The 26116-nt window shown below is 56.7% G+C and overlaps 8 protein-coding genes across 8 annotated transcripts; 5 read left to right on the top strand and 3 right to left on the bottom strand.

Annotated features, from left to right (window-relative positions):
* Positions 1–40: 40 nt before the first annotated feature.
* B0T26DRAFT_638966 (uncharacterized protein) lies at positions 41–2050 on the top strand (the record flags this gene model as incomplete). The annotated part of the gene is made up of 3 exons (XM_060437093.1): positions 41–464; positions 520–652; positions 712–2050. 3 exons carry the CDS (start codon positions 41–43, stop codon positions 2048–2050), a joined length of 1896 nt encoding a protein of 631 aa, XP_060301331.1.
* A 1784-nt stretch (positions 2051–3834) lies between these two features.
* On the top strand, positions 3835–6006 carry B0T26DRAFT_601850 (uncharacterized protein; the record flags this gene model as incomplete). Its single annotated transcript, XM_060435751.1, has 1 exon — positions 3835–6006. A coding segment is annotated over one exon (2172 nt), but the record flags the coding sequence as incomplete, so codon positions are not given.
* A 2464-nt stretch (positions 6007–8470) lies between these two features.
* B0T26DRAFT_748690 (glutamate-5-semialdehyde dehydrogenase) lies at positions 8471–9826 on the bottom strand (the record flags this gene model as incomplete). Its single annotated transcript, XM_060444994.1, has 1 exon — positions 8471–9826. One exon carries the CDS (start codon positions 9824–9826, stop codon positions 8471–8473), a length of 1356 nt encoding a protein of 451 aa, XP_060301329.1.
* Positions 9827–10644: 818 nt separating this feature from the next.
* Positions 10645–11737, bottom strand: B0T26DRAFT_738805 (Alpha/Beta hydrolase protein; the record flags this gene model as incomplete). Its single annotated transcript, XM_060443634.1, has 4 exons — positions 10645–10817; positions 10855–10962; positions 11007–11448; positions 11714–11737. 4 exons carry the CDS (start codon positions 11735–11737, stop codon positions 10645–10647), a joined length of 747 nt encoding a protein of 248 aa, XP_060301328.1.
* A 1437-nt stretch (positions 11738–13174) lies between these two features.
* Positions 13175–14937, top strand: B0T26DRAFT_638247 (major facilitator superfamily domain-containing protein; the record flags this gene model as incomplete). The annotated part of the gene is made up of 3 exons (XM_060437017.1): positions 13175–13499; positions 13564–13666; positions 13728–14937. 3 exons carry the CDS (start codon positions 13175–13177, stop codon positions 14935–14937), a joined length of 1638 nt encoding a protein of 545 aa, XP_060301327.1.
* A 159-nt stretch (positions 14938–15096) lies between these two features.
* Positions 15097–16518, bottom strand: B0T26DRAFT_672995 (uncharacterized protein; the record flags this gene model as incomplete). Its single annotated transcript, XM_060439535.1, has 3 exons — positions 15097–15571; positions 15785–15888; positions 16390–16518. The coding sequence occupies 3 exons, from the start codon at positions 16516–16518 to the stop codon at positions 15097–15099; spliced, it is 708 nt and encodes a 235-aa protein (XP_060301326.1).
* A 2538-nt stretch (positions 16519–19056) lies between these two features.
* B0T26DRAFT_672994 (INO80 complex, subunit Ies4) lies at positions 19057–20025 on the top strand (the record flags this gene model as incomplete). The annotated part of the gene is made up of 2 exons (XM_060439534.1): positions 19057–19487; positions 19629–20025. 2 exons carry the CDS (start codon positions 19057–19059, stop codon positions 20023–20025), a joined length of 828 nt encoding a protein of 275 aa, XP_060301325.1.
* A 2013-nt stretch (positions 20026–22038) lies between these two features.
* On the top strand, positions 22039–24956 carry B0T26DRAFT_738802 (uncharacterized protein; the record flags this gene model as incomplete). Its single annotated transcript, XM_060443633.1, has 6 exons — positions 22039–22985; positions 23057–23280; positions 23471–23610; positions 23790–23882; positions 23949–24714; positions 24805–24956. 6 exons carry the CDS (start codon positions 22039–22041, stop codon positions 24954–24956), a joined length of 2322 nt encoding a protein of 773 aa, XP_060301324.1.
* Positions 24957–26116: the final 1160 nt, after the last annotated feature.

Raw genomic sequence — 26116 nt, 5'->3', positions numbered from 1 at the left:
ACAGGGCCAAGCCGCCGCAGGATACGAGCAGTACCCAGCAATGAACCCAGGAGGACCGGAAATGTACTACCAGCCGCACATGTCCACGGGTCCGGCGCCGCCGCCGCAGACCGTCACTTCCCACTACTCCCACCAGCAGCCCACGCTATTACAGCCTGGCCCCAGCCAGTATCCTCCCGCCCCATACGGCGGCCAGTACGGATACTCCAATGGCCTCGCGTCGCCCTCCACGGGCCCTCCGGCTGTCTCTAATTCCATGGGTCCTGGGCAGCCGGTTCTTCCGCTGCCAGGTGTAGGCAGCCAGCCCGGCATGGCTCCCAGCTCGTACCAGCAGGGCTTTGACACGACTGGTCAGGTTGTCCCGCCAGGCATGAAGCCGCGTGTGACTGCAACTCTGTGGGAAGACGAGGGAAGCCTGTGCTTTCAGGTCGAGGCGAGGGGGATATGCGTTGCTCGTCGTGAGGGTGAGTTTGCGACGTGCCAAGTATTTTCTCCGTCCTTTTTCTGACAATTTTCTAGACAACCACATGATCAACGGCACCAAGCTTCTAAATGTTGCTGGCATGACCCGTGGTCGTCGGGATGGCATTCTTAAAAGCGAAAAGGTCCGACATGTCGTGAAGATCGGACCCATGCACCTAAAAGGTGTTTGGTAAGTTTTGTTTTGTTTATATATCTGAAACGTGCATGCGTCGCTAATAGACATGCTAGGATCCCCTTTGACAGAGCGCTGGACTTTGCGAACAAGGAGAAGATTACCGAGCTGCTATATCCTCTCTTTGTCCACAACATTGGTTCTCTTCTGTATCACCCCACGAACCATAACCGCACCAGCCAGGTCATGGCTGCCGCGGCAGAACGGCGGAAGCAGGACCAAAATCAGATGCGAGGTGGCCCGCCACAGCCGGGATTGCCTTCCATCCAGCAGCATCATCACCATTCGATGGCGCTCCCTGGACCGCAGCCTCAGCTTCCGTCTCATGGAATGAGCCGTCCTAACCTAGACCGAGCTCATACCTTCCCCACACCGCCGACTAGTGCCTCAAGTGTGATGGGCAACATGGGTGCTTCTGACAATTTCCAATGGTCCCAGCAAGGCATCAATAATGGCCAGGGAGCTAATCCCATGTCCATTGATACCGGGCTAAGCAATGCGCGCTCTTTGCCCAATACGCCGGCGACCACGCCACCCGGTTCGAGCATCCAAAGTATGCAGAACTACCCGCCCGTCAGCCAGCCCTACGACAGCTCGCGGCAGCCAATGTACCAGGCCCCTTCGTCGCAGCAGTCCCCCTATCCGCCCTCTAATTCCAACCCCCAAGACCGGTCGATATACGGACAGGGCAATTATGTCAAGAATGAGATGGGCCCACCGTCAAACAGGTCTTCGGGTCCCGGCGGCGAGCAGTCGGAGAGCAAGCCATCAAATGGCATGATGCACGCAAGTCATCAAGGTGAATCTTCTCACGCGGGTCCCGAGGATGAGGCCGAACATGACCACGACGCCGAGTACACGCACGACAGCGGCTATGACGCAAATCGTGGATCGTATAACTATAGCGCTCCCCCCGTGAGTTCATTACCGAACGACCATGCCCATCTGTCGCCCGAGATTTCTGGCTCTCCCCATCAAGCCGGCTCTGGGCGGGCTACCCCCAGAACGGCCGCACCCCCCCAGTCGTACTATGGGCAACAGGGTTACCACACGCCCCCCCGCGTCGGGCAACCCTCGAGCAATCTTTATAGCGTCATGAGCAACGACCGAGGGTCGTCTAACGGCACGTCTGGAAGCGACGTCTACGCCAGCCAGGGTGATATGGGAAGTTCGATGCAGAACGGATATGCGTCGCAACCGCCTGTCATGAACGGCAGCTCGGGCATGAAGCGTGGCCGGGACGATGAGGACGACAGACCGTCGAGCGGCGGAGCTTCAATGGGCCTGGACCCGAAGCGTCGGAAGACCATGTTGGACGGCTCCATGCCTTCGCCCACGTATAACTCGCCAATGGCACAACCGGCGCCTCCCATCTCGGCGCAACGACGCAGATGATGAGATACGCAGTGGCCGGACCAGCAAACTTTTTTTATCATCTTTCTTTTGTGTTCCGTCAACTTAACGAATGGCGTTGCGGCTTCCTGGATCCAAAGAAATGATGGATCAGATGTCAAGAATCGCGCTGTTGAGGGTCGGAGTCGTTTATTTCACCGCGCCGTGACTCCACTCGTTCATTGGCCTCGTTTTTTCCTCCGTTATTCTCTTTGTATTCGTTCAAGACGACATTCCGGCCCTTGTTCAGGACAGGCTCACGAGCTACGACTTCTTCTTTGTTGTTCGATGTCCTGATATGGGTGTAAATGGCTGATGATTCATGGTTTGCATGGGTTGGACCTTAATCACTAAAGAGCACCAACTAGTTGGTCGACGCGGTCTTGTCGCGGGCTGGTGAGGCGACAGAGACGACAGACGACGTCGACGGGCCACCATGTGGCCGGAGAAGACGCCTGTAACGATTCTAGGCGAGGAGAGGGCCATGTGGACGACTGCACGAAACTGCACCCCCCACTGCACCTCCAACACACCACGCTCTTGGATGAACGACAGTCGTGTCATTTGTGTTTACCCCCGTTGCATGTCGCATGCCATGGGCATCCAACATGGCGGGGTGCTAGCCGCGGGGAGAGATCCCTGGACAAAAGCATATCCTATTTTTTCTTCTTATCTTTCCTAGCTAATGACGCTTACGACCGCCTGTTTTTATTTCTTCTGAAAAAAAGCTGAGGGGGGTGTGGATGCTATGGAAACGTTTTCTTCCAATCACGAAACGAATTATGATGGAATCTCAAAAGAGCATCCTCAACATCTTGGGTACAGGGGATGGCTGAAGCTAGACTTTTATCAATTGCCAATGAAGCCTGATCTACCAGCATAATCTGCAAATTTGAACCGAGTTATTATTGCCTTCGGAGCCTGGGTGGATGGTTGCCCCTGATAAATACGTGAGGAGTTGTTGAGTTTGGTGTGAGAAGCTGGCTAGGATCTCGTCGAGATCTAACTTGATGCACATAAAAGCTGTAACATGTGCATATCAGGTAGTTGACACCTTTAGTCTTTAGTACACAGCTCTGTATGGGAGCATATTAGGAGCTGCAGGGGGTTTCCAGTCTCTTAGCGGCCGTTGCGGGTCGAGATGCCTGGTCAAGGTGAAACACCGGTGTTCAGTACCTTGAGGTAATTACCTAAGGTACCAGGTACAGAAATGGGCGGACTGATAATTAAACTTTTTGTTCGGAACTAATTCTCCCTACCTTAAGCCGCCAGGTCGTGGATCTCGTCATTAGGGATAACCATGGTTCGCCGGCTGATTGCTTCAACATGTAAGCTCGGGAGGTAGCTTGAGCATTGAGACTCTGGCGGAAAGAGATTAACAGACTGGAGGTTAAAGGGGGCAGGAGTAAGGGGGACGAGGTCACGTGCGGTGCGGTTTGGTTGCCCGGCCAGAGCCGTAAACAGCAAGCGCGGAATTGCTCAATGCACGCCGCCAGAGACCTTATTGCGCTGCCACTGCACCTGGGTCCGAGCTCGACGCGGCAGTCGGCCCAAATAACCAAGCTCGCACCGCCCACTACCCTCTCCGTCCACTAATCACAGCACTCACTGCACTACACCACTAACAATACAAAGCACCACACACCACACACCACCCTTTTTGGCGACAGCAATCAGGCACATTGCAACTCGCACGCATACCCCGACGCAAGACGAGCAAGACCGGCAAGGGTGCGCGACTGACGGGCGAAGTGAATATTTGGTGGTGTGGCCCCTATTGAAAGACAATGGCGGCGCCGCTATCGCCAACGCCGAGTGCCGTCCTCAATTTCTCTACACCGCCCTCAGTGACCTCTCGCTACGACGTCTACGCCCGCTCCCACACCACGACGCATGCCCTCCCCGACAACGCCGAAAACGACGAAGGCGACAGCTCTCCCTTCATGTCGCAAGTCAGAGATGACATCCCCTCGCCGCGGGGCCCCTCGCCCCCCAAGGCCCTCCGTCCGGCCTCTCGTGTTATCTCGGGCAGCGAGCTGTCGCCCCTGAAGATACTCCAACAACAGCCCCAGCCGCTGCACCAGTCACAACAACAACAACAATCACCACCGCCGCCAGAGCCACAACAACAGCCGCAAACACGTCAATCAATACCAGATACCGAGGACGGCGACATGTTGTCGCCCGCAAAGTCCATGCCACCCCCGCCGCTGCCGTTGCTGAGCCCCCGCAAAATGTCGGCCCCGATCAAGCGGTTCCCTGTCAAGGTCAGCCCGCCGCCGGTGGTCCACGAGACCCCACCCCCCGGGGACGAGCGTAAGATAAGCCTCCACGAAGCCTTGCGCGAGAACAACGGGCTGAAGCGCGCTATCGAGATATTTGAAGACGAATCTAGCCTGCTCGACACAGAACCTGTCGGTGCCAATGAAGCCGACCCGGCAGCCAATGCCTACGCCGACGATACCATCTTGACGGGTGGGCGTGGGGAGCAGCAATTTGACAGCCAGCACCATGACGATTCCGCCTATGACGACGAGCCTGGCGGCATTGACGACACAATGATGAGCACTTTTAGCACCTTCTCGGCCGTTCCCAATATGACCATGCTGACCCAGATGCGCAACATGAGCCCGGCCAAACTCGCCATGCTCGCCGCCACAAACACACCGCGCGCCGCAATAGGCGAGACCCCCGTGTCGTCGGTGAGGACTCCACGCACCAGCGGACCCTTGCCAGACCGGTCTGCCGGAGCGCCACCGCCGCCATACGAAGCCGGCAACACGACGAACCTGATGGACTTTACCGAGCAGTTTCGCTACGGCGGCTTCCCGCCCCAGATATCTCCCTCGCGGCGCGAAGGCCGCTTCCCGTCGTCAAAGACCACACCCCACGTTGCGGCAACACCACAGCGCACAAATACGAACAGCTTCAACCTCCTCGACTTTGATATCCCGCCCATGCCGACGCCACGCAGCCTGCCCACTATCACGCCGCGCGAGCTCGAGTCGCTCAAGTCAGGGTTTCTATCCGAGATCAGCAGCCTCAAGGCGTCGCTAAGCGGCAAGGAGGCCGAGGTCAACTCTCTCAAGACGGCTGTTGGCGATGCCGAGAAGCGCGTAGGCGAGTGCCTGGAGCAGCTGCGCGAAGTGCAAGGCCTCCAAGAATCGCTGACGGCAGACCGGGACAGCTGGGAGAAGCGCGGGCGCGAGATGGAGACGGTACTGCGCAAGGTCAAGGAAGAGATTGTGCTGGGCCGGCGCGAGCGTGAGGAGCTCGAATTTAAGCTCGACGAGGCCGAGAAGCGCCGCGAGGCCGCCGAGATGATGGCCCAAGACGCCGAGAGCAAGATGGCGGGCATGCGGGCCGGCAAGGCCAGCGCAGAGGCGGCGGCGGCGGCGTCGGACTCGTCAGACAAGAGCTCTAACGCCAACAGAAGCTCGCTGGGAGCTGCCGGCGCCTCTAACAAGGAAGTCGAAATGGCAGTCGAGCGCGTCGCCCGTGAGCTCCACGCCTTGTACAAGAGCAAGCACGAGACCAAGGTAGCGGCCCTCAAAAAGAGCTACGAGAACCGCTGGGACAAGAAGGTGCGCGAGCTTCAGGCGCAGGTGGACGAGCTGTCGCTCGAAAACGACGAGATGCGCATGGGCCGTGACGCCACTCTGACTCGCGTCGACCCAGCCCGCATCACGGAGCTCGAGGATGAGCGCAAGGCAGACAAGGCCCGCAGCGCGGCCCAGATCAGGGAGCGCGAGGCCGAGGTCGACAAGCTCGAGGCCGTCGTCAAGACGATCCAAGCTGACAACGCCGAGCTCCGCGTCCTGCTTGAGCAGGAGCGCGTCGAGAAGGGCGAGCTCGTCCAGCTCGCCGAGGAGATGATGAACATGCAGCAGAGCTTTGTAGCGCCAACACCACCGCCACCCGCGCCTGCACCGCCGACACCCGCACCCACAGAGAGCAACAGCAGCACCAATAACATTAATAGTAGTACCGGTAATGGCGTCAACCGCCGCAACAGCATGCTCGCCAGCGGCGGGTCTAGGACACCCGCCCGCTCGTCGTTCAGCAACGCCCCGCCATCGGTACGCAACACGCCGCTGACGGCGCGGTCCACGCACCACCAGTCGGAGAACATCAGCCTCGGCAGCATTCATAACGGCACCGGCAGCAACAACCTATTCAGGGGAAGCATCAGCGGCCGGCCGGCCGGCGGCGCTAGCGGCGCTTCGTCGGGCCTCAGAGCCCCCGGCACCACGGGCGTCAAGGTCGAGAGCAAGATCGGCAGGTTCTCGCACCACGAGCGCGCCAGGAGCAACGTCGCGCAGAACGCAAGCAACGGAGCCGGCGCCGGAGCAGGCGCCCGCCCCGGCAGCGGCCTCGCCATGCGCAGTGGCATCATGAACTCTATCGAGCGCATGGGCAGCTACAGAGGCCCGCGGGGCGGTGCGGGCGGAGGCGGAGGCGGCGGCGGCGACTGAGAGGTTGCTTTTGCTTTTGCTCTTGCTCTGGCACCTTTACCCTTTAAACTTCATTCTTTTCTTTTCTTTTCTTTCTATAAAACTATTGTATGTTTCTTCTTCTTGGTGAGGGGCCATGTCTCTCCGACACCCTCCTCACCCCTTTTTGGTTTGGTTCGGGCTGGTTCGGCTTGGCTTGATATTCGGTGTCTTTTTTTCAATTATTTATGTATGTGCTGGGGGTATGGGGGGCGGGTGTCACGACTAGCCAATAGTTTGATTGGTAGGGGTAGTTGTTCTTGTCGTGGTTCTTACGAATTGACGGGCAGTGGACAGACAGACAGTCGGACGGATGTATAGGGGTAGGGGTGTGATGTGGTGTGGTGGATTTTGTCCCTTCTCTCTTGTCTTGTCTGTTGTGGCTGGCGTTTGTCGTCGCTGTCGTGGTCGTTTTGTTTGGCTCTGGCTCTAGTTCCCCTCCCTTCTTCGTTCTTCCTTCTTTCTGAACTTGCCTTTTTTTGCTTTGATTACCTACCTAGGTACCAAGCAAGAGAGAGACGAAGGAAAGAAAGTATGGAGACAGAAACACAGAAACACAGACAGGCAATCAGACGGACGGACGGACAGACGGACGGACGGACAGACGGACGGACGGACAGACGGACGGACAGACGGACGAACAGATTAGACCGCTTAGACTTGCCCCCCTCCCCCTTGGAGAGAGAGAGAACAGGGTAAACGAATTGCATGTTGGATTGATTGATGAATTTATTTATCTCATGTCCTTTTCTTTCCATTCTTTCTCTATCCCTAATGTGATGGTGATGTGGAGGTGACGTGAAGGGGGTGGACGGTCGTATCTATCTACATATCTATCTACGGTAGGTACAGCACCTACACACTTGGCTTTCACGTACCATACCTCCTACCTACCTCTCTTTCCCTCTCTCCACCACCTACACTACCATTCGGCTTGCAAGCTCGCTGACAGTGGCTTCAGCGGCTCTGTTCATCTCAGCTTTCTTCTCTCAACTATGTACACTTCTAACTCGAAAGGTTTCTCGGCTGGGGACTAATCGGTCAGTTTTACAACTCAAATCACGAGAAAAGTTCCTCCCGAGACTTTAACAAGGGGAAAGGAAGGAAGAAAAGAAAGGAAGAACGCCTTTCGAGCGCAGCGAGCAGTCCGCCCCAGGCGCCCCCGGAGGGCCGCCGGAGACAACACAAAAGAAGAAAGAACCCCCATTCAACTGCCCTTCATGACTTGACTTGACTTGCCAGCCAGGTAGTGTATTTTACATGACGTGGCATGAAATGACGTGACTTGACAACCTCCTCCTTGACGGGACTACACTGGCATGGCCTGAGATGGTCCAGGCCCCGACTTGTTTGTCTGATCTGCACTGATTGAAGGAGATGCCATAGCTATGATGTGTACAGCCTTTGGAGTGGCTGCTGCGGTTGTTCCGAGGGAAGGGACAGCGGGTGGGAGTTGGTCGCATGCAGGCTTTAAAGACGGCGGTGCAGTATAGGTACACTAAACATGGATCCAATGGCTGGTTTAGGGTCTGCCTGCATCCTTAACGGGTTGTTCCGGTCATGTCCACGCCGCCCCTTTATCATTTGTTTGTGTTTCGTGGGTGTAAGACGAGGTGGACAGCGGAGGTGGCTACGCCCCTTTGCTTGCCGTTTTCTTTTCAGTCATATTTGACAAGACGGTATCTTCTTTCTTCATATTCGATTCATCGATTCATCGCCTACAGTGGCAGGGAAGAGAACCAGCCGTTAAATACACATATATCCAAATTCAAAGCTCGCTTTTTTCTACTCTCATAACACCAAATCCGCGGAGATATCATGGCCCCCTTTTAAATGCTCGTCTGATTTCCTCTGCTTTACGAAAGTCCGGCACGCACATCATGCACGGAGCAATCATAGTCTCAAGAACTCTGTTAGACGTCTTTCTGTCTCACTGCTCCAGAGGCAGGCTCTCGTGCTTGAAGCGGCGTTGGCCCTCGCCCTCGCCGTAGACAGCTGTGACGTGGCCAGCGCCGCGGAGCTTGTACTTGTAGATCATCAGACCCTCAAGACCGACGGGGCCGCGCGAGTGAATCTTGTTGGTGCTGATGCCAACCTCGGTGCCGAAGCCATAGCGCATGCCGTCGGCGAAGCGCGTCGACGCGTTCCAGTAGACGCCCGACGAGTCGACGGCGGACATGAAGCGCTCGGCAAGCTCGGACGACTCGGTGAGGATGGCGTCCGTGTGATGTGAGCCGTGCTCGTTGATGTGGGCCACCGCCTCGTCCGCGTCGGCGACCGTCTTGACGGCCAGGACGAGAGCGAGAAACTCGGTGTCGTAGTCGGCCTCAGCAGCGTCAACCACCTTAGCGCCAGCCACGTCGCCGACAGCCGACAGGGCCGCGGCTTTGCTCTTGGCGTCACACCGGAGCTCGACACCCTTGCTAGCTAGGGCGGCCGCTAACCGCGGGAAGACGGTAGAGAGAGCGCTCTCCTGCACCAGCAGTGTCTCTAGGCTGTTGCAGGCGGCTGGGTAGCTTGTCTTTGCGTCGACGACGACGTCAGCGGCCTTCTCGGGGTCGGCAGTTTCGTCGAGGTAGATGGAGCAGAGGCCGTCTGCGTGGCCGAGAACGGGGATGCGGGTGTTGCCCTTGATGTAGCGCACCAGCTCGTTGGACCCGCGAGGGATGACGAGGTCGATGTGGCGTTCCTGGGCGAGCAGCTGGGGGATGGCGTCACGGGTGGTGACGAGCTGGATGGCGGCGTTGGGGACGCGGGTGCGCTCGAGGGCGGCCGAGATGGCGCGCGATATGGCGACGAAGGACTCGGTTGACTCCTTGCCGCCCTTGAGGATGGCGGCGTTGCCCGACTTGACGGCCAGGGCGGCGATGTTGGCGATGACCTCGGGGCGGGCCTCGAAGATGATGAGCAGCACGCCGATGGGGCACGTCACGCGTTCGAGATTGAGGCCGTCGTCGAGGCGGGTGCGCAGGGTGACGCGGCCGACAGGGTCGTCGAGGCCGCGCACGTCGAGGATGCCCCGCAGCATCTCGTCCCACTTGCCCTTCTTGCCTAGGTCGAGGCGCGAGACGAGGCTCTGGCTCAGGCGGCCATCGGCGGCGGCGGCTCGGGCCAGCTCCAGATCGCGGGCGTTGGCGGCGAGGATGTCGTCGCGGGCGGCCACCAGTCCGGCGTGCATGGCCGTCAGGGCGTCGTTGCGTGCCGATGCCGGCAGCGTGGCTAGGACGTGCGAGGCCGACCTGGCCGCCATGGCCGCCTCCGAGGGCGACGCATTGGTGAGCGACATTTCTCGGGGTCTGTCTGCCCTGTCCCTCTCTCTTTCTGAAACCGAATCAAGGCAGGGTGCAAGATCTAGGTCGCACGGGCTGTTCTCCTATGGTCCTTCTTTCCTAGTGCAGCAGCTTTGTACGTAATACCCGAGTAAGTACCAGGTCGTCGCTGTGAGTTGTTCTTGCCAGAGTGTGTTGCGCAGTTCGCCGTCGTCCCTTCCTCTCACCCTTCAAGATCAAAAAGTGGGGTGGCGAATGATAGTGGTGTGGGGGGTGTTGGTCTGAGTGTGAGTCAAACAGCCTTAAGCTCCAAATGTGTCAATGTCGATTCTACCCCGAGTTCCATTCCATCTCTCCCACTCTCGTCCCTTGCCCGAGTCTTTCCCCATCTCAGCCTCTTCCTGGAAATGTAATTTCATGGTTTGAGAGGGATAACAAGCGGGCCACAACTTCCCCCTTTTTGTTGCATCTCAAAGCGCTGTAACACCGGGCTACTTTCCACGTACCTAGGGGTTTCAACAACAGGTGTTTTAAGATCTGCGTCGGATACTGTACTTTGTAAACTTCGCTTCACTTCGCATCACAGCCTATTTCCCCATCCCTGAGATAGCTTCCTTCTCTTTTCTTCTCATTTCCTTAGCTTTAGATTCTACGAATATAGGCAAGGTTATACTGCCCGCTTACTAGCTAAATCGCCTGTGTTGTGATAGGTCGTGCAAGAATACCAACCAGTGTTTAGCTTACCAAGGTTCTCCATAGATACGCATAGATACAGTTGCCTTGGGTTCGGGGTGGAGGTCCCCTTTCCGAAATGGGCAGCGCTGCCTTGCCTTGTTCAGCGTCTAGCTTTAAGAAAATCCAGAAGCACATAGTTGAACCTCTCAGGATTCTCCCAAAACACAAAGTGGCTGCCCTTCTCGGCAGCCGTGAAGGTATAGTTCCGGGCGCCCGGGATCTGTGTTGCAATCCACTCAATTCCAGCATGCGGAAAGACGCTCACTTCTCCCGCTAGGACCAAATTCGGGACAGTGATGCGCGGGAGTACAGAATGAATGATCGAGTAACAGAGCGGCTGCGTTTACGACGCTCGTCTTCTTGTTCTGCGACAAGACCCATTCGAAGTTGCTTTCCGAAACGGATGAGGTAAACATGCCTCTTGCGAGCGGTTCGAGCTGACCTGCTAGTATGTCGGCGTACAAGTCATAGACTGCGTGGGGGTGAAGATGGCCGAGATCAGAGCTGCTTGCGCGTCGGTCCAGCTCGAGTCTCTGAAAATGTCGGCCGTCTGATCGACCAAGACGAGTATGGCAACGCGCTTGCGGGCGTCGGGATACTGGTCCCACCACGCCCACGTGACTGCCATGGAGTGTCCAATGACGGTCACGTCCCTGGCGTCGAGTTGGGTCAGGACATCGTTCAGGTCGGCGGCGAAGCGGCTGACGCGGTAGCCAAAACCGGGCTCGTCGGACTCGCCATGGCAGCGCATGTCGAACGTGGTGACCCGGAAGCCGACCGAAGAGAAGCATTCCACTTGCTTGCGCCATTCCACTGCGGCCTGGCGCCATCCCGTGACGAAGAGTAGCTGCTGGCCGTTTCTCGGCCCCGTCTGGTTATACCTTAGGCGGACGCCATCTCCCGTCTTGATAGTGTTAGTATGCTGGTGCTGATCTATTGAAAATGCGCCGACGAATCGGACGGTGAAGTAGGTGAGAAGCAGCGAGAATATCATTGGGCGACGTGATGTTCTGGAAACGGGCCTTGTTCCCACGCTCAGGACTGTTTGTTGTCGCAATCGTCTGTGTGGACTTTAAGCAGGATGCGAATACATACTAGGCCATTGAACTTCCATGGATTCAGAGAAAGGAAAAACTCTAAGAGTAAATAGGGCCCCAATGCGGAGAAACGAAGAACATGTTCATAATATCCATTTTGTTGGTTCTTGACACTATGACAAGCACGGCAGATCCAAGGGATGCGACCTTAAGTAGATGGGAATCTCGATGTAGACGGGAGCTGGTGGTTTGGAGTACTTGGAGTACCAGGTAAGTCGAGATCAAAATCGAGATCCGACGAGGTTGTAGGTCACGAGCCGAGCCTTATGATGCTTACGGATGCCAATTGGGGAACTACTCGATAACCCGAGAAAGCGGCGTAAGCGGTGTTATGTGCTTGGCCGCAAGCAAGACCGTCCCGAAAATCGTGGTGATTGTGTGATCTTGGCAAGGCTAAAACACGAGATCAAATATATCGACGACCACCCCCCGACCAAGGGTAACCGAGGTTTCCACGAGGACCTGGCCTGGCTGCCGGAGCGGGCCCGAGCCATGCAGCCTACCGGAAGGCGGGGAACGTGAAGGTCGGAAGTCGAGGAGGTGCTAGCCGGCTCCATGTAGCCGTGGACTAGCAAGATACTGAGTCCACGTATGGAGTAGCGCAACGAGCTACGTTCGGATCAGGGATGACGCGCTGTGTGCAAGCCATGGCGAACTGCCGAATAGCCGGGCCCGCTGCGCTGTCACGACCGTTTCGCTCTCCGGGGGTCAGACCTCCTTGTCGTCTCCTTCCTTTTCTCGTTCCGGTGCAGCACGCATCAATAGCGACAGCGACAGCAACGACCCTAGACCTCCTCCACAACCCCCCGTCCATCTCCCCCTCTCTTCCTGGTCTCCAAATATACAATGCATATTCTTTGCATGCGGAACCAAAGCTTGTTTCCTCACGCGGAAGGCCCCACCAGGAAATACTGTGTATATCCATTTCCCCCGCCATGGGGGCAACCGGCTGGCTCCTTCCCCCACCGGTTCTAGGGTGGGTAGTGTTGTAACGTCGAGCCGGCCTTGCCTTTCATCCCCCAGACCTACCTTAACCTTGTTCCGCCCGAAACGAACTCACAGGGCGAGCGAGGGACATAGAGATGGAGAGAGACGGGTTGCTCCCGTGTCCACTCCGGGCTCGTGTCCTATGCTCTTTTGGTCTTAATGCTCTTGATTTCCAATCCCGAGTCGTCTCCGACATGTTTTCCTCTCTCAACCTTCACCATCCCCCTTCTTGTGTTCCTTCTCTACTGCTAGTGCGTTCGCCGCCTTTAGGGCTGAGGCAGCTCCCAGTCTACTTTACCTTCTCTACCTTATATTGCCAACCTTACCTAGCTCTAGCTAGCTGGCTCGGAATACTACCTTCATCTGTACTTGTTTATACAACCAACCTTGGCACGCACGCCGCCTCCCATGGTTGCGTTGAAAATTCCAGCCTCATAACTGCGTGCCACCACCATCACCTAACCTCCAAAGTCGCAGCATAGTGACCTCCAAGACATGGCTGGTGGCGATCAAGAGTCAGGCCAGGTCCGGGTCCAGGACGACCCCATGGCCGAAAAGTTCGCGTCGTCACATCACGAAACCCACGGCAATGATGGTGTGGTATCGCCGTCTGAAGAGAGCGGCAATGAGGATGAAGACTCCGTCCCGGATAACGACAGGGCTAGCCAAGCGCAGCGGCAACGCACCACGAGCTTTGCCAACACTTCTCGGGTCGTCCCGCGGGCAAAGCGCCGGGGTCTCTTTGGCCGTTTCGCCATCATCCCCGAGATTGAGTCCCCCTATGACTACACCAACGGCACAAAATGGGCCATCACCGCCGTCATTGCCCTAGCAGCCGCCGCTGCTCCCATGGGCTCTGGCATATTCTACCGTGAGTTTCAGCGTTTTTCCTTCTTGGTACTGTCTCTGGGCTGAGCTAACAAAACGACGTGAAGCTGCGCTTCCTCAGATGGCTGTCGATCTGAACACAACGACAACCATTACCAACCTGACCGTGGCCATGTACATGCTGGCAATGTCCATATTTCCGCTGTGGTGGTGAGTTCAGTTTTGCCTTCTCTCTCTTTCCGTCCAGAACACATGGGCTGACCATCCTCAGGTCTTCCTTCTCCGAGACGCTAGGGCGGAGGACCATCTACCTTGTCTCGTTCTCGCTCTTTGTCGTCTTCTCCGTCCTGAGCGCAATCAGCGTCAACATCTCTATGCTCATCATCATGCGCATCCTTGGCGGCGGGGCCTCGGCATCTGTCCAGGCCGTTGGAGCTGGCACTATTGCCGATATCTGGATGCCAGCAGAGCGCGGCAAGGCCATGGGCATTTTCTATCTTGGCCCCCTGACCGGGCCTCTTTTAGCTCCTATCATTGGCGGAGCCTTGACTCAGGCCTTCAGCTGGCGAGCCACCATGTGGTTCCTCACCATCTACGGAGGTGTCATGGTGCCGATGATCTTCTTTTGCCTCCCCGAGACACTGGCCAAGCGCAAGAAGCTCTCGCCCCTCCCTAGCCCAAACGCTGCCGCTCCCCCCTTATCCCAGCTCCAGCGGGTGACGACGGCCCAGCCTGTCAAGAAGGCAGGTGCCGCCTTCAGGCGCTTCTTTGTCGATCCGCTCCAGGTGCTCGTCTACCTGAGATATCCGGCCGTGTTGATAACGGTCTACTCGGCCTCGATTTGCTTTTGCTCCCTCTTCGTCTTGAACATCTCCATCTCGTCTAGCTTTGATAAGCCGCCCTACGACTTCTCGACCATCATCGTGGGTCTGCTGTACCTCCCGCCGTCGCTGGGCTACGTGGTCGCGTCGGTCATTGGCGGGCGCTGGATCGACTACATCATGGCGCGCGAGGCGAAAAAGGCCAACCGGTACGATGGCGAGGGCAAGCTGATCTTCTTGCCCGAGGACCGCATGCGCGAGAACATGTGGCTGGCCGCGACAATGTACCCTGGCGCCCTGATCTGGTACGGGTGGAGCGCTGAACGCGGCCTGCCGTGGATAGTGCCTTGCATCGCAAACTTTTTCTTTGGCTGTGGTAGCATGCTCGTATTTGGCGCCTGTACTACCATGTTGACCGAATTCATGCCGCAGCGCAGCAGCAGCGGCGTTGCCGTAAACAACTTTGTCCGCAACATCTTCTCGTGCGTCGGCGGCATCATCGCTCAACCCCTTATCAATGCAATGGGCAACGGCTGGCTGTGTACTATGATTGGACTGTTGGCCTGGACCACGGGAAACCTGGCTATATGGGCCCTCCGGAAGCGCGGCCCTGCTTGGAGGGTGAAGATGGATCAAGGCGTTCCAGCAAAGAACCGCTGATCTCGGTCGCTTGTTTTGAACTAGACAGCCCGTTTTGTTCATACATAGATATACCAACTGATCTACATAAATAGATGAATATAGCGTCACGTTAAGGATGTTTGATTTGACAAAAGTGCTCGCGGTATTCGTGGGCAGATGGAAACCCCCGAACAGCACCTAGAGCGTGTTGGCGAAGTTGAGAGATTCGGCGTCGGAACTGAGGCCGAGGTTCGAGCCGGCACCTCCAAGACTCAGCAGCACCTTCTTGCCGTACCAGGCCTGGCACGCTTTGGTCTCAGACTCAAGGGTGGCATAGTAAGCGAGGCCTGGCGCGAGGAACGACATCAGTGGCGTCTGGGTGCCGGACAGCGCCGGGCTGAGCTGTATTTGCGGGAAGCTGCTGCCTCTGTAGGAAATGGATGTCAGGAAACCCAGGACCATGATATCGACGTTCGGATCCGCGCACTGCGCAACCAGGCTTGCGGTGGCTGTGGCGCCTGACTGGCTGAAGTAAACTGCTAGGTTCGCCCCGGCCCGGGGGTTGAAGAAGTACGATGTCAAGGCGCTAATTAGGTTGGCGATGGCAGTCGGTATTACGTTTGGAATCGAGACCTTCGGCAACGGGCCGAGGTTGACCAAGGAGACGGATGGCCTGCCGACAGACAAGGTAGCTCCAACCCCAAGCGAGACTGTGGGAAGCGCGCCGACGACCTGTGACGCAAGAGAGCCGACAAGACCTGTGGGGACCGCCGTCTGAAGTGCACCGATAACCTGCGATGCCAACGACCCAACAAGACCCCCAACTGCGGTGGGAAGGGGACCGACGATTTGAGACACTTGGGAGATGACACCTCCAATGACAGACGGAAGCGGGCTGACAACCCGGGAGACAACGCCCCCCCCCGATAGCTGTTGGCAGTGGGCCGAGAACTTCAGAGACGATACTGCCAAGAGCTGAGGGGATCTGGGCTACAATCTGTGAGGCAACGTCACCAACAACAGCTGTCGGGATTTCGACAATCACCTGCGAGGCAAGCGACTCAATGGCTGAGGTTAGGAGTGCAACGACGGCCTGTGATGCCAGACACTCTATGATGCTAGTTGGAAGAGTAGTAGGAAGTTTGCCTATGACCTCCGACACCAAAGACCTGACGTTGCCATTCAATGCACCCCGGAGAGGGCTGACAATCTCCGAGATTAGTGCTGGGGGGAACCGAGGTCACCGGGCTGGCAATCTGAGACATCAAAGACCCGACAACGCCGACGCTGGGAGGCCCCATCGGAATCGGTCCAATGATATTGGTGAGGAAGCCGGACAAATTGATTCCGGGAATCGTTGGCAACGTCAAGGGGGGAATAGTGAGAGAAGGTAGATTGGGAAGCCCAGAGATGCTTGTAAGCATCAGCGCCGAAATGATCCAGGTCATGCCTACACCATCCGAGAGCGTCAGGGGCACTTCAGGCACTTACAACAGGGGCTAGCAGGGAAGAGACTTGAGAGGCGAGCAGTCTGGCAGACGTGCTGAGTGGTGCTGGAATAGTGACTGGTAGTGGTGCTCCGCCTACCTCTCCCTTGGTATTCGCAGCAGGAAGCAACATGTCGATGACCTAGTCGAGAACCGAAGAGATGCCAGGCCTCCCAAAAGTCCTCGCCCGGCTTGAGCGTTGACGTTTCCAAGACCGGCCCGGCTAGCGTAGGCGGAAGAGTCTAGGAGGACGAGGGAAGCGAACAAAGCAAGGTGATTCATCTTGCTGTTCGGCGCACAGATGTGGTTTCCAGCTTGGCTATCTCAGCTCGTCGGCCAGCTCGCGGACACCTATATAATCATCCATTCTGGACAAGGAAGGGAGCTAGAAGCCGGCCACAATCCCTAGCAACACATTCGCATTCCCCTGAGATAAGGAATTCCGGTGCCACCCTTTGCAGTCGATCATCGCGGGTTGGCCTTGCAACACCCGGGGCAGGCCGTGGAGGAGCCGGGTGCCTTTGCCGCGTGTCGGCGTGCGGTGTTAGGGGCTATCAGGCTCTTGGAATGCAAAAAGCCTCCATGCTCTTCGGAACGTCCCGCCATGTCTGACAAGACGTGATGCCGGGGAATGATGCCACCGTGGCTCACACTTGTGGTTGGCGTGGACGATGAAAGGATGGAGGCAATGAGACAGGACGAGAGGGAGGGTCGCCGACAATGGCCAGGAACGCTCCACGGGCTGGGCTAGCGAAATGTTGGTTGTCTGTGGCTGCTCATACTTACTCGGCATCAACAATATAACGTGTCTTGATGCCATCTTTTTGAAGCAGTTGGGACGAAAACGCCAGCTGTTATCCGTATTTGTATAGGATCCCATTTGTACAACAGAGATTGGCCTTGGAGTTGTTGAGGCCTTGGCAATTAATCCTCTTGCTCCTCGAAAGACAGTTGATCGAAGGCAATGTACCTCGGCTGGGCTGGGCTGGGTAACAGTTCCAAGGGCTTGCGGCGTCTGAAACAGCCATCTCCCACCGTCGAAAAGTGGGTGTTGCTGATGCTGATCAATTGCAGGCGGGCTGTGATCCAGCCAGTGTCACCATCCGCGCATTTTTGTAGGCTCCCGTGCACATTGGCATTTCCGAGAGGAAAAGGGTTGGGGAGAGAGGAGAGGGGGAGGGGCGCCGTTGGCTGTCTGGCTGTTGTGAGCAGGCGCAAGTGACGCTTATTAGTATCCAAGTATTATTATCGTCCATCCATGTCGGCGGGCATGTATGCCACTTGGATCAGGCCTTTTGGGGTCGCATTTATCGTCGTCCACTTGGTCGGTTTGACTGGGCGGGAACAAAAGCGAGCGAGCGGCACATCGGAACACGGGGGAGAGCAGATTGATTCCATGTTTGAGTAAACGACTATAGCTAATTGACCGAACGGGAGAAAGGATGGATTGTCTTGTCCGTATTCAGTCGGAGTACGGATACCGGGGTCAGACCTAACGTGCCGAGCCACGGATGCCTTGAGTTGAGGATGTTGAGCTTCTTCGCGCTAGAGTCGGGGCGAGCGTCCCAGCCATCGCCATTTCCAGGTTGGTGTTGGCCGACTTTTCTACTGTACGCAAAGGTGCTGGTGCTCGGCACGGGTGAAGCCAAAATGGTTTGGGCAATCCATGTTGGGTGGGCCGACAGTGGAGAGGGAGGGAATGGGAGCGAGGCAAGTGACGAGTGACAAGTGCAGATTGCCACGCAATACGGCCTCAAAAGTAGATTAGGCGTCGCGAGGGAAGGCACGACGGAGGCTGCGGAGGCAGGGACGCAGACGGGCAGGCAGGCGGGCTCGAGGCGGAACTGAACTGAACTGGACAGAACAGAGAGAGCCGAGCACCCATCCCCAGCCAGACAGACAGACCGCCAACCTGCAACATCCACCTTGTTGCTAGTGTCGAGTACGGAAATACATTGACACAGCCTTGGCAGATCCAAAACCTGTGGTAATCTTGCTGGACGCGCGGTGATTGGCGGGTCGAGCCGGGGCTGACAGTACACAGGTACTTAGGGTTCGGGTTACAGTAGAGGATCCAGAAAAAAAGGGACGAGATCCCTTGTTGGAGAGACTCCGCGCGCGCAGTCCCCCTCGGTTCGTGCGAACAAGTCCAGTCGACCTGACCCGACCTTATTCTTTGCCAGAGGGCATGAAGGCAAAACAGCACGCCCGCCGCCTCAGCATGGCTGCGAAGGCCCCAAAACTTTTACAAACCTCTTCATCCTACTCCCCATCACCATCATCACCAGTGCACCACCCACCCTGATGCTCAACACCATCGCATCATCCCCCTCTGCCTCGCCCGTCGACGTCGACGCGGAATAATAAAGTGCAACGCCAAAAGTTGATGGTTGATTCTCACCCCAGCTGATTGTGTGTGCGCCCGCCCCTTCGCACCAGCCGACCAGTGGATCGCCCTTCTAACTACCGACCCAGCAGCCAGAGCCAAAGGCACCAACACACGATCCCCCAAAAAGCATCATTGTGACAAAGCAAATTTTCCTCCTTCACCAAACACTCTTTCCCACATCGCCTCTCCATTGCCCCCATTTTCGGTCATCGTCAACAACAAAAAACCTCGTCGGCCCTCATCGACGGCAAACTTGTCTCTCGCGTCTGAGCTTACCTTAACATGCCTCCTTCCGGCAAGAACGCCGCTGCGCCTAAAGACCGTCGAAAGTCCAACGCGACGGCGGCCAGCATCACAACAAGTCTAAGCCCAATCAAGCCCAGCCTCATCGTCTCCCTCAAGACGACGCCCAAGAGGCTGCGAGCCATCGTCGACCCCGATTCGGTCAAAGAAGAGACGCCAGTGCGTGAGCTTAAGGAGTCTCCCGCCACATCAACCACTCTCCCTGCCGCCCCGAATTCAAACACAGAGAACGCGTCGGACTCGACTCCGAACACTCCTGCCGGCACGCCCGCGGCTCAGCCTTCTATCATGGGCCCGCCTGCCGACGGACCGAAGAAGAAGGGCGTCAAGCGAGGCGCTGGCGCTGCTGCGATTGGCAACGGCGAGCCTAAGGTTCGCGGAAAGCCTGGCCCCAAGAAGAAGCAGAGGCTGTAAGTATCTTTTACGCGTCATCGTGGACATAATTACCAAGCGTTCGCTTCCTTCATCCTCGCCCCGAGTCGACTACCCCCTCTGCCCATGTCAATTTCTTGGGTCTCCTGTCATACATGCGATGCTAACCATATGCACAGAGAAGACGGAACCATCGAGGGTGGCCGAGGCGGAGGCCTGGCTGCGCACAAGCTCGGGCCCAAGGCGAACCAGGGAGCTATCAACGCAGGCCTCCGAGCCCTTGATCGGTCTGGAAAGCCGTGCCGGAAGTGGGCCAAGGGAGGCCTCACCCTCAAGAGCTTCACGGGCGTCGTGTGGGAGATTCCGCGATGGGTCGCACCGCCCAAGCCCAGGCCAGAGTCCTCAATCGACGACTCTACTCCGGCATCGGCCGAGGGTAGCAGCAAGGAGAACAAGGAAGACAACAGCCAAGTTAAGAGCGACGCGAGCAACAACGGAGCCGATGTTGAGATGCAGAGCGCCCCAAGTGTGGCCGCTGCCAATTCGCCGGCGCCGTTCGCCGTTGCGGCTGCATGATTACCTTTGGGATCCACCCCCTGGGATTCATACCTACTATCTTGCATTTTGTTTTTTACAGACACTTTCGACGGGACACGCTTGGAGTCCCGGTTCATTTTAGTTGTTATACAAAGAGGGCTTAGGCGTTACACGGATGGCGGGAAAAGGATAGGAACCCACTGTATACTGCCTGGCTCTGCCATTGGAGTGCTTGGCCGGCTTGCCGGGCGTTGGGGATCTGGGAAGGTATTCTGTTTTATCATCATTGCCTCCGCCGAATAGGGCTTTGGCTGGCGTTCAAATTTGCGGTAGTCTGTTTGTTCGGCAATGTTCGGCACGCTGTACACTACCATGCCTTCAGAGGGTTGTGGGCACATCAGTAGGATGGGTTATTGAAGCGTCGAACACCAATAGACTTTTACATTTGTGCTTGTTTCTGCTGTGGGTTGAGACTGCAGCTGCCTGCCTTGTGACGCGTTGGCGGCTGATTGCCCTGGTGATGCCACGCAGTCAAGGCCTACCAAGGTTGCCCCAGAGCGGAGGTAGGATATTGCGATGGCAGCTGAAGCGAAGGCGAAATCCCCAACGATTTCTCTGTCTCCTCCCTCCTCCCTCCTCCCCCTCACAGTCACATATGTAGCCAATTCGGAAATGACTCGCGAGCCGTGCACAACAATCTCATAGCCCCGTTTGTTGGACGGGATGCCCGCATGACCAAAGGGCGGCGGCTTCGCTGCGGTTGCCTGCCTGGGCTTCGGGTATGAATTGCTGAGCGAAGCCGGTCTGTCTCGAACGCGGTCTTGTAACAGCTTGTTGTCTCGTCAACAGTCTTTCAGCAGGTTGAGTGAGTAAGTTGCCTTAGGTAAGGTGACGTGGGCAGGCAGGCGGTGCTCCACTTGGCACTCCGAATGGAGGACTGTTTTGAACAATTGCGCCTGCCTACTGGCGAATCACGTTATGCAGCCGTTAGTAGTAGCTTAGGTAAGGTAAATAAGGCAAGTCCGGATTACCTCTGAAAGGGGGCAGGGGCGGGGCGTGACGCTTTAATGCCTGAGGCCGTCAGGTTAGAGCTTCTGTCCGCCTTTGCCTCACTGGACATAAGCTCAGGCTGCCCCTCAGCTGCATACATTTGTGGAGCCAATGCGGTTCTGATGACCACCTGCGGTACCTTACGGGCGGATACCTGTAGCACACCTCAGTCTTTCTCCAGAAGCGTCTCTAGTGACCATTTAGGCATCGCTAGAGCACTCTTGAGCCACTGTGGGCTGCTGACAAGCCTGCCTGAGACAAGTGCTGGGGAAGCCCCCCAGCTTTGCACCCCCAAAGATAACAGTGGACAACTGCCCTGGACGGAACGATCAGGGTAGCCCAAATAGACATCCGTGCCAGCCTACCCGATCTGACGCCTCCCGACCGTTCGTGATTGATTGGGAATTCAGCAACAAACCCAAGCAACCATCGAGCCGGCCATCTCGCCATTTGCGCAACAAATCACCTCGAGGGTGCCAACCGACGAGCGAGCGAGCTTTGCCACTTTTGTCTACGAGATCGATAATATAGCGATCTCCGCGCCTGGCAACATCAGGTAGCCCCGTGCTTTCAGCTGGACGACGCCGGTTTGCGGAATCTATGACATAGCGACGACACCCACGTAGTGTAGGGTCGCCCCAGGCGCTTCAAAGGGGGGCACACCTCACACTTTGTGCCAGTGCGTCCGTCTCGAGGTGACCTTTGCTAGACGACCGACGACCGACCGACAGACCGACCGGACACAACAACGAACGGGCTGGCCTTTTTGGTCGATATATTCCTAATCTATAGAGCTCTCCATTCGTCCCAAAACCCGAACCTTCCTGAGCCAGCGGTGCAGCCCGGGTTCGAGACCACCAGAGAAGCAGAGCACCAGAGCAGCAGCAGCAGAAGCAGAAGCACCACCGCTTCACTCTGCAGGTCCCGCTCTGACCCCTCTCCTCGTCGTCTCCCTCCCTCGCCGTCCTCGCCTTCGACCTCGTCGGGTCCTTCTCTTGCACCATGACGAATCCCTTCCAGCATTTCGCAGGAGACTCGTCCACGGGTGGCACTCCCACACCCCTAGTCCCTACGCTCCTGGGCCAGCGTCGAACGTCATATGCGTCGGTGGTGTCTGGCACACCAGGGCTGGCTCGCCCGACGAGAGCTGGTGCTTTCTCACATCTCCTAAACCCAGCCGCCGACAGCGACTCACACAGCAATCTATACGCCACGGCACGGAATTACAATCTCGACGCAGGCATGGCACAAGGTCGGAACGGCGTCCCGGGTAGTGGTAGCGGTAGCGGCCGAGGCGGGGGAAGTGGTGCTGGTGGTGGCGACCCCGGCGACTCGGGCGATGATGGCCCGATTGCCTCGCTTGGCCCGCAGTGGCAGCCCCGACCAGGGAACGGCCTGCCGTGGTTCTCGCGCGCCTTCGACCACCTCATCACCCCCGACGAACTGCTAGCATCGGCCGGCATCACCGACTTCAGCTTCGGCGGCGCCCTGGCCAGCGCAGGTGGCTCTGGATTTCTGTCGCCGTCGTATCTGCGCGGGTCCGTATATCTGCAGGAGCTTGAGGAGGCGCATAGGGCTAAGCTTATCGCGGAGCGAGAGGGCAACGCCGCCAAGACACAAGCGGCGGCCGGGCTCGCCAGCAACGGCAGCACCCAGCTGCAAGGCGCTTCCAAGCTGCCCTCGGGCACCCACCGCGGGGTCGCGTTTGAGCTGGTCGAGAAGCAGCCCGTCATCGAGGACGACGACGACTTGAACCCGCTGCCGTCGCGGTGGAACAAGGACGACAAGGACACGTCCCTCGATGTGCTGGGCGATGGCCTCGAGGTCAAGTTCACCGGGCGGACAACAAGCGAGCACGAGGCCTGCTCGATACGGGCAGACTACCCCATGCCGGCGCTGTGCGGGGTTTACTACTTTGAGTTAACCGTATTAAATAAGAAGCGGGACGAGTGAGTGCCTCTCCCGATGATGTCTGTGCAAGATGTGGTCAGAGTATACTGACTAAGGCGTGGCGCAACAGAACAACGATCGGCATCGGCTTCTCAAGCAGATCCGTGTCGCTACAAAGGCCGCCCGGCTGGGAACCCGAGTCGTGGGGCTACCATGGCGACGACGGCCGCTGTTTTGCTGCCCAGAACGTAGGGAAATCGTACGGCCCCAAGTTCGGCTCTGGGGATACAGCCGGCTGCCTGGTAAACTTCCGGCTGGGCCACGCGCTGTTCACGAAAAACGGCGTGGATTTAGGTGTGTAATGGCTTTAGGATTTTTCTCCCTCACCTGTCTCTCTTTATCTACCACATGCACTACCGCCTTCACAAACAACAGGTGCCTATCCTTCTAAGGTCGTGCAACACGACTTCCCCCCATGAGCCAGATCGTTTTGTGGGATGAAAACGGCCGGTCCGTGACACGGCTAACAATGCTTCTCATAAAGGCATCGCATTCAGAGACGTGAATTTCAAAGACGTGAAGGGAAAACTCTACCCCACAATCGGGCTGAAGAAGCCGGGCGACCACGTTCTAGTCAACTTCGGACAGCGCCCATTTCAGTTCGATATTGACGGGTATATGAAGGTTCGTTGCTGCCGCTTTCTTTTCTGCGTCGTTGCTGCTTTATCGAACTTGAGACGGCCTGACTTCCGCTTCACTTCCAAATGGAGACGACCTATACTTCATCCAACTCTTAATCCGTTATCATGGCGCCCACCGGTCGATTTTCGGTTCATCTGCTAACCAGTCCATCATTATTGCAGAAGCAGCAAAAAATGATATCCGATAGCATTAAAAACGCAGATCCCTCTAGCCTGGCGCCCCCGCTGGCAGAGTCAGAGCTCATTCAGCAACTGGCAAGTGCTGAGCCAGGTAGCCCAGCGATGCCCCACCTACAAAAGCTAACACGCGAGCGACCACAGGTGCTCCAGTTCCTACAACACGACGGCTACGTGGAGTCGGCGCGGGCCTTTGCCGAAGAGATACTTGGCGAGAAGAAGGCGCTCTGCCTGGGCCCCAACGAGCATGTCGAGGGCATCAACATCAAGGACGACGAAGATGCAAACAACCGGCAACGCATCCGCCGCGCCATCCTTGACGGCGACATAGACCGCGCCCTCAAGTACGTCGACATGTTCTATCCGTCAGTGCTCAAGGACAACGAGCAGGTCTACTTTAGCCTCCGCTGCCGCAAGTTCATCGAGATGATCCGCAAAGAGGCCGAACTGAACCTGCTGCTTGAGAAGAAGTTGGCGAAATTCACAAAGCGGCGGTTTAGCCAAGGCGTTGATGCAGCGGCAGCGGGAGCACAGATTAGTCACGGCGAGGAAGACGACGAGGAGATGCTCGAGGTGGACGAGGTCGGGAACGGTCACGGCAACGGCCACTGGACGGGCGGCCACCACGAGGAAGCAGAAGACGACGACGGCATGGACGTGGAGGACGGCGCCAGCGCTAACGGTAACGGCTTCGGCGGCGTCAGCAAGCTGTCTCAGGACGCCCTCGCCTACGGCATGGAGCTCCGCGCAGAGTTCCACGCCGACCCCCGCCGTGAAATTTCGCACCGCCTTGAGGAGATATTCGCCCTCATCGCGTATCCCAACCCGCTAAAGGTCAAGGAGGTCGCGCACCTCTTGGACGGGAGCGGCCGCGTTACCGTGGCCGAGGAGCTGAACTCGGCGATACTGAGTACGTTCTTTTCTTTCCTCTTATCTTGTGAATCTTCATTTTTGGTGCGCTTTTCACTTTTGCTAACCATGGCTGTTCTCGCTATTACAGTGTCACTGGGCAAGTCATCGCGCGCGGCCCTCGAGAACGTCTTCGCGCAGACGGTCGTCCTGCTCGAGGATCTGCGCAAGGACGGCGGCGACGGCGCCTTTGTCACGGTGCAGAGCGTCTTTGACGAAGTTCCCATGTCGTCGCCGTTTTGAATCTGGGAGGGATGCAGGAGCCGGCGGGCAATGGAGCGAGATGGTATGGAGAGAGAGAGAGAGACGGAGAGATATCGTTGTAGGATTGATGGATGAGTAACTGTAGTAGTCGGTACCAAGAATAGGACAGGGCATGGCAGGGCATGAGAGGACAGGGCGGGACGGGACATTTTCCCCCAGGTGGATTTAGTCTGGTCAGGTCGAGCTTGTTACGAGCTTAACTAAAGGCCGCATCCTGACTTTTTCTTTACCTCGCCTTGTCTGGGGTAGCGAGGACGGCATCGGGTTGGGTTTCACTCCCGTTATTAGGTATTAAGGTACTTTATCTCTCTCTCTCTCTCTCTCTCTCTCTCTTCGTCTTGTTTCCCCTGGGCTATTCTCTTTTCGTAATGCTTTCTTTTTACACTTTTCTTATATCCCTTCTCGGATTCGAGGTGTCTTTTCTATCAGGAAGGCGTTGGACAGACGGCGGGCACTCTTCGGGACAGGACAGGGTGATCGATCGGCCGGGCACTGGGCGGGGCAAAGGGAAGGGGCAATATGAGAACTAGGTGTGTGTGCTTTCCCGTCATGGTTGGTGCGTTGTTGCTATTTTGTGCTGTATGTTCCTGTGAAGGTGAAAGAAGAGAAGAAGAGGAGGGGATGGGGGGTGGTGTCTTTTTTCTCGTCGCTTCTTCGTCTTCGTCTTCTTCGTCTTCTTCGTCTTCTTCGTCTTCTTCGTCTTCTTCGTCTTCTTCGTCTTCTTCGTCTTTAGTTTCGTCTTCTCTTTGGTTTCACTTGCTTATACCTCCTTTGATGGTATAGTATGGTGTAGTATACGGGTATTACGTGTTTTCTTCTTTTGTTTTGTTTTTACATTGGGCTTAAGAGGTGGGAGGGCGGGGGAGATTCGGGGTTGTTTTGTTATTGTTTTGTTGCATCCATCCATCCATCTCATCTCATCTCGTCACGTCACGTCACGTCATGTCACGTCACGTCAGTTTTTGAAGTTTGCATATACTCGTCGTCATTTTATTACAGGTCTTTTTTGCATTGTTTTTTCGCTGGATCAAATATAAATAAATAAATGATTCATAAGCCATAAAACACCGTGTTCGTGCAGAGATTAATAGAAGTGAAAGCTCTACATTTCCCGCTTTAGAGCGTTGTTTTCTAGAAAC

This window comes from Lasiosphaeria miniovina (assembly GCF_030549165.1).
Source record: "Lasiosphaeria miniovina strain SMH2392-1A chromosome Unknown B0T26scaffold_2, whole genome shotgun sequence".
Classification (NCBI taxonomy): domain Eukaryota; kingdom Fungi; phylum Ascomycota; class Sordariomycetes; order Sordariales; family Lasiosphaeriaceae; genus Lasiosphaeria; species Lasiosphaeria miniovina.
Note: the sequence above shows the minus strand (reverse complement) of the source record. Positions and strands in the feature narration are given on the sequence as shown.